At 63.3% G+C, this 12,670-nt stretch overlaps 1 protein-coding gene across 1 annotated transcript; it reads left to right on the forward strand.

The window, feature by feature from the left end:
• Positions 1 to 6,437: 6,437 nt before the first annotated feature.
• On the forward strand, positions 6,438 to 12,509 carry LRRC15 (leucine rich repeat containing 15). The gene is made up of 2 exons (XM_009689021.2): positions 6,438 to 6,882; positions 9,238 to 12,509. Exon 2 carries the CDS (start codon positions 9,243 to 9,245, stop codon positions 10,980 to 10,982), a length of 1,740 nt encoding a protein of 579 aa, XP_009687316.2. The 5' UTR covers positions 6,438 to 6,882; positions 9,238 to 9,242; the 3' UTR covers positions 10,983 to 12,509.
• The last annotated feature ends 161 nt before the right edge of the window (positions 12,510 to 12,670 follow it).

Below are 12,670 nucleotides of genomic sequence, written 5' to 3' on the forward strand. Positions count from 1 at the left end.
CAGCATGGCTTTGCTTCATCACTGCTGTCCCTTCTGCAGGGATCAGGGATACTTCTCTGTTCCCAAAGCTCCTGACTGTTGTTCTCCAAAGCAGTTTTTGTGAATTCCTATCTTTTGCTATGTGACCCATAGAGGATGCCCTGGCTCTGGTGTGGGTTCCTAAAAAGATTAGGAGAGAGTGAGCAGCAGGGAAGGGGCATCTGATGTCTCTCTAACGTGAAGTTGGGTGATGGGGAAGGTCTCAGCACCAGTTTGCAGAGAACCCCTCACACATATGTTATTTCACCTCTCAACCCTGGTGCAAGTCTTACCTGCACCATACCACTGCCCAGCTCAAGCATGGAGATGTCCTGCAGGACTCCAGCTCTGGGCTGGAACACCGAGGGGACCCTCCTTTCTGTCCCTGGCTAGTGGCCCAGCACCAAGTCCTTCTCTTCCCTCTTGAGCGGAGCAAAGTTTGGCTTGATGCATGGGACCAGCTGGTCTCTGCAAACACTTGAGGAGGGGAAGAGACTGTCTCATAGTGTAACAGGCAATTTGCAGGAGTGCAAAATAACTGGGGTGTCTCTGCCCTATGATGCAGAGAGCAATGAGGCCTATAGCGGAAATGTCCTCCTCCAGCTTGCATGCCCTGGCCTTCCCAGGGTGTGAATCTGGCCTGGGAGCTGGAGGTGTGCTGGAGAGCAGAGGACAATAATGAGAGAAATGACTGAGCTATTTCCCTTCCAGCTCCTGCTGTGCCCCATATTGTCCCCCTTCCCCTCTTCCCCCCCCCCCCCCCTCCCAGACCAAAAGCAGCTGGGGGAGGGGGTGGGTTTGTTCCTGCTGGTGTATGAGGTGCTCGAGGTGGGCAGGTTCTCCCATTGGCGTCCAGCTTTCTCCCAGACGGCCTTGCTCAGCGCCTGGCTGACTTCAGTCCCAAGCTCTACCCTGCTCTCGGCGAGGCTGGACCAGGGCTTGTCCTAACTCCTGCTCTGCATTCGTCTCTGGGATGGCAGGTAGGAAATCGCACATGGGGTTTGGAGCAGGGATGAGAGGCTTGTCTGGATCCTCTGGCTGGTTCACAGGGAGCCCTGGCAGAGTATCACTGTGTCCCTCTTCTCTACAGCCAGATGTACTCATCCACAGTGGCCTGGCCTGATCGCCATTGGGGTCGTCAAGGCCAGGGAAGTGAGGTGCCCACGATGCATGTCCTAGGGCTGTTGTCCCTCTCCTACCTGTGTGCGAGCTGCAGGGCATCCCTGCGAACCCTGGGTTGCCCTCAGGGAAGCAAGACAAAGCCTGCTGTGCATGGGACAAGCTATGGGCAGCTCATAGCACCCCTGGGGGGATGCGTTGCCCATTTGAGCACTGCAAGCGCTCGGGGCTATTGAGGCTGTCATCATGCTTGGCCCTCCAGTGGGGCATAGCGGCAGGGCTTGCACTCGCCAGCCTGGCCGTGGGACTGGCAGATCCAGCTGCTGTCCCTGTGCAGCAGCACTGTACGGGTGAGTGCTCTCGGCTGTTTGGCAGATGAGTAATGCTCTCTTCAGGCCAAGCCCACAAGCTGCTAATTTTAGCAATTACTTGGATTTTTCCAAGCAGTCATGAATCTCTTGGTGATTCAGAGCAGCCATGCTTGAAGCCCCAGCCGTGTGAATGTGCTGGAAACCTGCCAGCATGGAGGGATGCAGGGACCGTTCTTCCACCCAGCAGCGAGGCAGACCTCCACAGGAGGGGGTGATGCTCCAGTGTTCGGGCTCAGAGTGGGGGGGCTGCAAGGAGACTGGGGCATTTCAGGCTGCTTAGGATGAGATCTGGTATGAGTCCTTTTGGATCAGCTTGAGCGGATGGTCCCTGACTGTGCTGAAACCACGCTGCTGTGAGCAAGGGCTGTGGGAGGAGATGGGCCTGGGAGCTGGCAGAGCTGTGGCATTGTGGGGTGAGCTCAGCATGGGTGAGCACCGGGGCTTGTGCAACAGGTCACAGGATGGACAGCAGCCCCAGTGGGGCTGGGAGCCCAGGTTGCATTAAAACCACGTGGCCTGGTGTGTGCGGGCCAGGGTTGCCTGCTTGCTGGACCTCCCAGGAGTCAAGGACCCCAGGCAGGGTGATGTGGGGCAGGTTCAAAGCGCAAGGGGTGAAGTTAGCTGGGGGCCGCTTGTCACAAGATCCCAGCTGATATCACCCCACGAGGGCTCAGCAACGCTTTGCCAAACAGCTGTAGAAACCCCTGGGGGCTCCTGGGGCAATGCCACCTCCTCTGGCCAGAGCTGTGCTTGCCAGCAGCAACACTGCTGTGGGAAGTGCCACATACTGCTGCTTTTTCCTGCAGAGCTGTGTTCAGCTACAGCCTTCAGTGAGAAATTGGAAAACCGTTTAAGCTTGAAGACGACTTTGCAGCGGGCTGGAGGTGCTGCCTTCGGCACTAGCCAGGATATCCACATCCCCTCCCTGCGGTACCTGGGACAGGGCAGGTTATTCTGGCAGTGCAAAACCTGGATTTTGAGGTAACTCTGAGCTCAGCATCTCCATGCCAGAGAGCAGAGGCAGCTGAGGAGGGGCAGGGGTCTTCAGAGGAAGAAGTGACAGCCCCTAGCCCTGTGCTGATGCTGTGCAACCAGTTTCCCCTGGGGGATGCTATTTCTGTCTCGCGCTGTCTCTGTGGCCTGGGAGGTGCCGCTCCTCGGCTCACCAGCCAGCGTGGCAGGGCTGGCAGTGCAGGGACATGCAGCTAGGACCCGAGGTTTTGCTGCTGGCTCTGTCTCAAGGACTGCTGGAGCAGGGCACTGAGCTGTGCGTGTCCTGTGAGGGATGGCAATGACATGGAGTCCAGCCCTTAGGGTTGGACTTAGTGGACCCTTAGTCACTGCCCTTAGGGTTAGTAACCCCCCCCCCCCCAATCCTCCCGGCCACGGAGATGTAGGGCTCAGCAGGGGTTCCCCACCCCTGAGCTCTGGCTGGGGGGGTTCAGCCCTTCTCCGCGCAGTCCAGCTGGGTGTGGGGAAGATCCCCACGGGCGTTGCTGGACCCTGACGCTTGGCTGTGATGCGAGGTGTGCTTAGCTCTATCCAGCATCGTGCAAGCTCAGAGTTGCACGCAGCGGCCTGCCTTCGGAAAGCGCTTATCTCATCCCAAACCATATCCACATGCTGTCTCTGGGAGCTGCCTTCCCCTCCAGATGTGCTGAGCATGGCCCCCCCCGCCCCCGTTCTGCGAGCAGCTGTTCCTCCTCCCTGGCCCACCCTGTGGTCACCTCTGCTCTGTGTAAGCTGGGGCATGTTCCTATGCCCCGAGGTGTGTTTCTCTAGCTCTTAGGGAGGTTGATGTGTCCTAGCAGCCCTCGAGTCCCCAGATGAGGTTTAACCAGCTGCTGCTGCTGGCTCCGAAGGTGTCAGGGCAGAGGCAAAGCCTGTGCCCCAGGGAGCGAGGCTGGGGAGCACTGCAGCGTTTTGTGTCCGGTGACGCGATGCCCCTGGGGAAGCGCTGCAGGATAGGGGAGCAGGGAGGAGATGCACCTTTTGAGCAGTGCCTTTAGGCTGCTGTTGTGGCTCCTCACTGCCTGGGTCATGGCAGGTCCCAGCTGCACAGAGCCCAGCTGGTACTGGCCTTGGAGGAAAGAGCCAGGTTCCCTGGCAGGCTGGGACCCATGTTGGTGGTTTGCTCCCCTTGGGTGCTGGAGTCCTAAAATCTCCAGCCACCCCTGCTGCTCAGCTCTGCAGCACGCTTGCAACCCCTGTTGCTCAGACTCTGGGCTGGGTGGGAAGGGGCCTGGGGCTATGGGAGCCCCAGGGACAGGCTGGAAAGCTCCATTTCTTCCCCAGTCCCTAAGGACTGCCCTCACTCCCTACCCACCCGCACCCATCCTGCGCTGTCGGTGCAGAGCTGTGGGCGAGCTGCTCTCCAGGCAGCCCTCGGTCTCCTGCAGCCCTGGGAGCCTGGTGCTCCCAGGAAGGGCCTTGATTCACTGTTTTCTTGTTTTTTTAGGGATGCCGGGGGCAGTTTCGCCTGGCAGGAGTGCCTGGGCAGAGCTCTCCAGCGTGCCTTGTTCAGAGGTGCAGACGTGTTCGCATGGGTGGTGATGGCCTCCAGGCACCGAGCTCTGCGCCCGCGCTGGCTGCGTGTGTCTCTGGCTCGGGCGAACCCAGGCGCCAGGGAAGGGAGGCCTCTGCGGCTCCCTCCCTGTAAGGGCTGGGGAGGCTCCTCCGCGCGGGCCTGCCCTGCACGCGACTGCCAAGGGCGACACAGCGTGAGTCAGAGCCGCAGGAACAGGCCTGCTGCGCGGCTCTGTTGTGCTGCTCTGTTTCTGCCCGCGCCACCCCGGCGGAGGCCGAGCCAGGCTGCAGCTCGAGGCTGGCGGCCGCCGCCGCCGCGCGCCCTCCTGCCCGCACTGCTCCCTCGCAGCGGCCTCGGCCCCAGCCGCTCCGGCGATCGGGGCTGCAGCCTGGGGGCTGCTCACCGAGAGCCTTCCACCTTCCCTCCTGCCGGGGAAACCCAGAGAAAGCCCATAAAGACCAGCTCTAGAAAGTGCCCCAGCGGGGTACGGTGGGCTCCCCGCCAGCCCCCGTCCCGCTCCCGTGCTGCTCCCGGGGCAGCGCTGCTTGGAAGAAGCTGAGTCCGACATTCCTCCGTCGGCTGGGTTTCGGGTGGTGGTTTTTAAGCAGCGCTGGGTTTTGACATCTGTGGTGCCTTGCTGGAAAGCTGCTGTGTGCTTCTGGGGTGAGTCAGAGCAGGCCGGGAGCCCAGCAGCGCCACGCTCGCGACGGCCAGGCCGAGCCGGCAGATAAGGGCGAGATAAGGCAGCGAGGGCCCTGCGCCGTGGGCCGGGGCTGCGGGGAGCCCGGCAGCTCCCAAGCCCGCTGCCTGACCCCAGCTGTAGCGCTGTCAAGGAAGCAGTGAGTTTATTTTGGGAACAGCGGCTTGGGAAAGTTTCTTGCGTGAGCTGAAGGCCTGACGGACAGCATTTTCAAAATGCCCCTTCCCCCTGCCCAAATCCCTGGGCTTTGCTCCAGGCGCAGGCAGGCAAGCAGCGCGCCGGGCCGGGGTGCTGCAGCGGGGTAGCTCCGGCCTGCGCGCCCCTCGCCGGGAAGGGGGTCCCATGGCAGCTCCCCGCCGTCCCCCGTGTCCCATGGCAGCCAGGCCCGGGCAGGACCCCTGCCCCACATGAAACGTGGAATGGCGGCGGCGCTCGCCCCCGGCGGAGGTCCCGCTCCCCACCGTGTTCCCGCGGTCCCTGCCGCCCTCCTCCGGGTCCCTCTGAAAACTCCTGCCTCGGGCCCTGCGGTTGTTTATCCTGGCCCCTCTCCGGCAGGGTCCCTGGCCGCGTGTGCCGCCCTGCTCCTGCCGGGGCCCCGGGCCCTGCATGCTGCGGCACGGGGACGGGTGCGAGGCTGCGCTGCACGCCCCTCCGCCCGCTGCTGCTCGCCGGGCGCCGGCACCCTCCGGTCGGGGCGGCAGCGGGGCCGCGGGTCCCGGTGCAGAGCCAGCGCCGGGCTGTTCCTGTCTCAGGCAGCTCCCATCGCCCGCCGGGACCCGGGCTGCGGCTGCTGCTGCCGTCGGAAACGTGGGTGGGCTGGGAGGCAGTCGGTCGGGCAGAGAAAGTCCAGCCGTCCTGCGGTTCGCGCCGCGCTGCTGGCTCAGGAAACGGGGCCCTGGCGTCCTGGCTTTTCCCCTTATCCCCCCAAACTCCTGCTGGCGGCCGCAGCCAGATGAGGCCTGCGGGGCTGCCCGCACCCCTGTGCTGCCTGGGCGCCGGTCCGACCCCGCCATCCCACCCCAGTCCTGGCTCCCCGGAGGCAGGACGCTGTGCCATGACAGCGCCCCGGCCGCAGCCCCACGCCGGCTGTGCGGGTCCAGCCCGGGCAGAGCCCTGCAGCGGGGGCTGGCAGGCACCCAGCTCATCGCTTCTCCCGTTGAAGGGTCTTGGAGGGATGGCGGTGAGCGCTGCCCCTGGGCTCTGCAGCCCGCAGCGTGCCCGGTGCCGCCGCGGTGCCTCTCCGAGGCGTTTCTGGCCCGGCGCTGCAGCCCCGGCAGCCCTGCTGCCTTCTCCCCCGCTGCTCCCTGGGTTTTCCAGTCCCGCTCGGCTCCCAGTCCCCCGGCGCCCAGCTGCGCGGAGAGCCGTGCCTGTCCGGCGAGCGGCGGGGAAGGAAGCGGGAAGGGTGCCAGGCTGAGCGTCACCGCTGCCGCGAACGCTCGGCCGGGCCCGGGAATGCCCAAGTGCCCGGGTCCCCGGCTGTCGGGGGCTTCGGGCAGAGCTCCCTGCAGCCTGCCCTTCCCCTCTTACTCGCCGTTTCTAGCACGCGGGGTCAGGTGTGTGTGCAAACGGGGACACCCTGGCAGCTGCGGAGAGCCCCGAGACGCGTGCCGTCCCTTCCTCCCGCACCGGGGCGAGGGGAGCCTCGCTGCCCGGCCGCCGGCGTGACCAGAGCCTCGCTGAGCTGGCGGCGACGGCCTCCTCCAGGGCCGCGGCGTGCAAAGCCAGCGCCGCCAGCGAGCCCGGGAAGGTCCCGGAGCAGCCCCCGCGCCGGCGGTGCCACGGCGGAGGGCAGGATCGTGCCCACGGGGCCCACCGGGGGCTCCCAGCGCCGAGCCGCTCCCCCGGAGCCGTCTGCACCCAGTGCGGTCCCGGCGCCGGCTGCTTTCCTTTAAACCAAGGCGCTGGGGTTCGCGAGGGAAGAACTGAAAACACCGTCTTGGAGACGACCGATCTGTTTGCTGAGGAAACACGAGTTGGAAACAGCTCCGCTGCAGCGATTTCCGTAACCTCGACGCTGCCCCCGTGCTGATTCATTGATTTGGACGGGTTATATACTGGGAGGGGAAGCGTGAACCACAGTCGGCTCAGTCGCCAGCGCGGAGCGCCACTCGCTGCGAGCTCTCGGCTGCGGGACGCACCGGCGGCGGGTAAGTGTCCTCTGCGCTGGCGGCCCCGCGAGCGCTGCTCCGGGCGCCGCGGGACGGCCCGGGGCTCCGAGAGGGGGCAGCCTGGCTGCTTTGGTCAGATGGAGGTGTTTGGCTTGCAAGGGGCCGCCAAAAAAAATGAGTCCGCTTGGGTGATGTGGGAACTGAAAAGTTTACATAGGTGAAGTACTGTAAATAATACCTCTTCCCCTTAGGTTTTACTTTTCCTCTCTGTGCTTTCTTCATGTGTTAAACTTAGCAGCATTTGGATGCTGAGGTGCCTGGGTTGAATGGTGGAGAACATTCAGCCTCTCTGTAAGTTTTTATCCCTAGAAGAAAAAAAAAAAAAAAGAGAGAGAAATTGTTTTCAGCTGTCTTTCCTGAACCGCGCTCCAGCAGCTTGGATGCCCTCTAAGCTCACTTAACGGGGAGTGACATGAGCAGAGCTTTTGATGTGCAAAGCGTTCGGTGAAATTTATAAACTGCTTGCTATAAACAGAACTGTTCTCGGATGCAGATTGTTTCCATATGTAAAACAAACTCTGCTGGCTTTTAGAGGGTTGTCCCCTTCCTCTAGAAAGCCAGTACTTTCCCCAGCAGGAGCCTGGGGCTCGAGGGAGGGGGCCGTGCCCTCGCAGACCCCCTGCACCCTCTTGCCAGCCGGGGCTGGTGTGCCCAGATGTTTCGTGCTCCCAGACTTGCCTGTCCTCAGTGCCTGGGGAGCAGCAGGTTTTCGCCCTCCCTCGTGCCCCTCGAAGCTGGCAGATGGGGCCGGCCTCTGCCATCCTGCTACAAGGCAGCCGCTTTAACCTGCGGAGAGGGGGAAGCTCGTAGGCCGGAGGAGGGAGGGGAGGGCACCCCAAGACGCTAAAGTAGATGATGCCCGTGCCTGTGGGGTGACAGCGGACCTCTGCGTAAAGCCCTCGCCTGCCACGGGGCAGCGGCCGGTCCCCAGGGAGCCTGGGAAAGGCACCGAAATTGGATCCGCCCAGCCCTGGCAGATGGGGTCGCAGCATTCGTGGCGGGGGGGGAATATCTCGGCCCTGGCTGATTTTGGCTGCAAGAGCAGGACGTCCCACTTGCACACTCGCATGCAGCCTGGCCCCAGGGTGATAGTGCCTGCCACGGGCACCCAAGCTGGCCCTGCTGGCAGCCGCGGGTGTGCAGGGTGGTGGCACCCTGCTAGGGCTGCTAGGTGCCCACTGCCTGTCCCAGGAGCCTCAGGCCCCGTCTCACGGGTGGTACCGGTGGCTCGTGGGTGTGCGGCTGTGCCGTGAGCCTGCGCTGGCCTGGCCGCTCCAGCCGCAGCACAGCGCAGCCCTGCTGCGCGCTCCCGCCCTGCAGTCCGTGCAGGGACCAGCTCTGTGCAGCGCCCACCAGCCTGGGCTGTGCTCAGCCCCGTCTCGACCTGGGGGCAGCAATTGAGAACTGCTTCTGCAGCACTGGAGCGAAAACACGTCCGGGGAGCAGCTGCCAGCGTTGATCTTGGCTCTGGGACAGGAGCGCAGAGCGGTTGGTTCACGGCCACGCCGTGCCTGGAAGGTGCCTTGTGGGTGCAGCTTCCTGCCCCCCTCCTGGGATCCCCGGGACTCGCTCAGTTTTCGGGGCCCCAGGCTGGCTATGGTAGCTGCTGGTTTGAAGTTTTCCAGTGCTGGGCAACGCTGGGAGGCGAGCCCCCGTCGTTACAGCAAATGATGCTGCGCTGCAAAACAGGAAACCGCACTCCCAGCCGCTGTGGGCTCTGGAGGAGCAAAGGGAGTCGCAGCCCTGCTCGGAGGACGCCAAGGATGCCGCTAATAGCTGTGGTATGGCAGTGAGGCGCCGAGATCCAGAGCCCCGGCTCTGTCCTGCTCCGCGCTCTTGCCCTGCGCTGGCTGAGCAGCGCCTTCCCCGAGCCTTGCGCACCCTCCCGGGCTGCAGTGCCTCAGGGTGAGAGTGCAGCAGCTCCAGTGGCCTCCGTGGCCGTTTTCAGGGGGCAGAGCAGACCCTGTTCCCTAGAGCAGCCTGTGGGCAGCAGGATGAGCCTCAGCATTTAGCATAAGCGGCTGTGCCCAGGGACTCATCCCTTAACTGCACCAGCCTGGTCCCAAGCGCATCCCATGCCTCGCTCCCCTCCCGCGAGCTGGGTGCACAGTGGGGCTAGGGGGTGCCTTGCAGCTCTTCCCCACGAGCAAGGCCATGTCTGCTGCGACAGCTTTCTCCTTTGGCTTTTCTTGGCTGCTCTCTCTAAGGGGCCAGCTGAACCCCTTCACTTTGGGAGATGCTGCAGGGTGATTGAAGGTGCAGGAGGCGCCTGCCAGCATGGCTGCAGCGCTCTGGGAAAACACAGTGCTGAGCTCCCCTTTGCTTTCCCCACAGGCTCTATGGAGCGGAGTGGCTGGGTCCTGCTGCTTGTGGGCTTCCATATGGCCTGGGTCGCCTGGGCCCAGTGCCCAGAGCTGTGCCAGTGTGTCCGCACCGCCCAGGTGGAGTGCTCCGGTGCCAGCATCGCCACTGTCCCCAGCCCCATCCCTGAAAACACCATGACCCTGCAAATCATCAACACGCGCATCACGGAGCTGGGCGCCGCGTCCTTCGGCAACGCCTCCATGCTGATCGGGCTGCGTATCGAGAAGAACGACCTGTCGCGCATCAGTCCCAGAGCCTTCCAGTACCTGCCCTCCCTGCGCTACCTCAGCCTGGCCAGCAACAAGCTGCAGGAACTGCCTGTGGAAGTGTTCGAGCCCTTGGGCCAGCTGGAGTCGCTGCTCCTGTCCAGCAACCAGATCCTCCGCGTTGAGCCCTCCCACTTCGCCCAGCTGAGCAACCTCAAAGAGCTGCAGCTGCACGGCAACAACCTGCAAGAGCTGACGGAGGGGGTCTTTGACCCGCTCACCAGCCTCACCAAACTGAACCTGGCCAGGAACAACATCGACCACCTGCCACCCCAGGCCTTTGAGAGGCTGACGCGACTCCAGGTGCTGCGGCTCTACGAGAACCAGCTCCGGCAGATCCCTGTGGGCACCTTCGATGGGCTGCCAGAGCTGGAAGAGCTGGGGCTGCACCAGAACCAGCTGGAGACACTGTCCCCAGAGCTCTTCATGCACAACGAGCGCCTCCAGAAGCTGTACCTCTCCAACAACCTCATCACTGCCCTGCCCAGTGGTGTCTTCTTGCCCTTGCGCGCCCTCTCCAAGATCACCCTGCATGTCAACCGGCTGCGGGAGATTGCCCCCGGTGCCTTTGGGCCCATGCCCAACCTGAAGGAGTTGTGGCTCTACGACAACCAGCTCACTGCCTTCCCCAATGGGGTCTTCAGCAACCTTACCCAGCTGCAGCTCCTGGTGCTGAGCAAGAACCAACTGCGCTCCGTCTCGGCGGGAGCTTTCCAGGGCCTGGGTGAACTGCTGGAGCTGTCGCTGCACTCCAACGCACTACAGCGCCTAGATGCCGAGGCTTTCCGGGGGCTGCCCAAGCTGCAGAACATCTCACTGCAGAACAACCAGCTGCGGGCACTGCCGCGGAGCCTCTTTGAGGCCGCACCGGCGCTGAGGAAGGTGCAGCTGCAGGGCAATGTCCTTGAGTACCTGCCAGCAGGCATCTTCGCCCCGCTGGCTGCCTTGCGGGAGGTGAGGCTGCACAATAACTCCTGGCACTGCGATGAGAAGATCCTCTCCCTCAAGACCTGGCTGGAAGCCAACCAGGACAAGGTGGGCGAGATCCCCCCAGTGTGTGCCCTGCCACTGCTCCTGCGGGGCGCTCCCATTGTGGGGCTGCGGCGTGACCAGCTGCTCTCTGACGGGCTGCCCATGACGGCCGAGCCAGAGAGCTTCACAGCCACCTCGCGCCCCAGCACCCCGCTCTCTGCCCATCCCTCCAAGCTGGCCCCCACGGCTACGGAGACAGGGCGCCCTACAGGGCTGCCGGCCGCCCCTGGCCTCGCGGAGGAGGAGGAGGAGAGGGGGCAGTGGGGGCTGACACGGGCACAGAGTGGGGTGGTGGTGGCAGTCATCGTGCTGGTGTGCGTGGCCCTGCTCTGTGCCCTTGTGGCACTGGTGGCCTACAGCTGTAGGAAGAAGAGCCAAGTTGTGCTCATGAGGATGAAGGCACCTAACGAAGCCTGAGCACATGGTGGCCCGCAAACTCTTGGGGGAGTGGTGCTGGTGAGGCAAACCCTTGGTGAAGCCCACGTCCGGGCTGAGCTGCCCGGCAGCAATCCTGCATCAGCTGCAGTGGACAAGTTGGATGGACCAGCATCACCCCACATCCCCTGTGCTGCTCTGCTTTGCCTTGTGCAGGCCCTCCTCTGCAGTGGGGTGAAACCCCCAGGTTGACCTCAATCCTATTCAGCCCCCGCCTCCAGCACGGCCTCTGTGCCGGTTCCCCTGTACTCTGGCATGTCCCTGGGGCCCATCAGGCACGGTGCGGGGTGCTGTGAGGGGAGGTGGAGCCCCCCAGGGGCTGCTCAGGGCACAGCAGGGGTCTGCAGCCTGGCTGTGGTGGTGCTTTCCTGGAGCAAGGGTGGCATGGTGCCCCCCTTGCCCATCCTTTGCCTCACGTTGCCTCCTGAGCAACGCCTGCTGTTTGCCCCAGCGCTGCCTGCTGCCCTGCCCCAGTTCCCGGTGCCTCGTGCATTTGCTGCTCTCCCGCCCTGTGCCTGGGGATACAGGGTGCTAAACCATTGTGCAGTGCTGGGGAGCGCAGCAGGAGCTTTCGCCCCAAGCAGAGCTACGTGTCCTTGTGCTGGTTTGCAGCCTGTGGGCCTCCAGGCAGGGATCCCCTGGGGCAGGGCTCTCTGTGCCTTGGCCCTGTGCCCAGGTGGGGCTCCTGGCCGCTGAGACGCTCCTTGGTGCTACTGCAGCCTGCACAGAGTAACTTGGCTGTCTCTGAGCTGCCCTCCCTGCCCGCAGGCAGCACAGGGTTGAGAAGAGCAGCATCTTCCCCAAGCCCCATCCTGAGAAATGTCCTGACCCCAACGCGCTTGTGCTGCGTGGGAGTGTGCATATGGCCTGGGCACAGCAGCAAACCTCCACAGCCAGGGCCTGAGCCCCGTGGTAGGCAGGTAGGCTAGCCTTCCTGAGGCTGTGCTGCCACCTCTAGCTCACAGCGTGCTGGCCTGGGGGTTACAAGGAGGTCATTGGGAGAGGTCAAGGGAAGCGCTAGTGGCTGGGAGATCAGCGAGGAGCACACATGGAGCTGGACCAGATGTCTGGCCATGCCAGCTGGCCCTCGCCCAAGGGAGCACTTTGCAAAGCCCCTTCCCCTGCGTGGGCCCCTCTCCCTGGGACAAGAAGAGGCTCCCTGCACTTGTGCACCAGTCAGGCACGGCTGCTAGAGCATCCCAGGGCTGCAGCCCAGCAGGACCCGGTCCAGCTCACCTCTGCAAGTGATCCCGCAGCACTGTGACGGTGCTGGGCCATGCCAGGGAACGTCACTGTGGCTGTGCGAGTGCTAGGGGAGCTCCCTGGTATCTGCCAGTCTCCCTGCCCCTGCGTGCCCCCCTCGGTGCCCGCAGGCCCTGCGCTCACACGCTGGGGTGCTCCTCCTGACTCGCACCTGCAGAATAGCCTGGAAACATGTGAATATGCATCTGTGCTGTTCAGTACCTGCTCTGTAACCTCTCCGATTAAAGTGCAATTGTCCATCTCTAATTCCAAGAATTGTTTGTTTGCTCCTATGCATTAGGTGGCCTTGTGCCCTTGAAATAACACAGCTGGGATGGGAGTTTTGCATTATTTCCTCTCCTAAAAGATTTTTTTGTTTTGAGAAAAAGCCCACAGAGGCTGGCTGGCGTGGGAGAGAGTTAGCAGCC

Source organism: Struthio camelus, chromosome 9 (assembly GCF_040807025.1).
Source record: "Struthio camelus isolate bStrCam1 chromosome 9, bStrCam1.hap1, whole genome shotgun sequence".
Classification (NCBI taxonomy): Eukaryota; Metazoa; Chordata; class Aves; order Struthioniformes; family Struthionidae; genus Struthio; species Struthio camelus.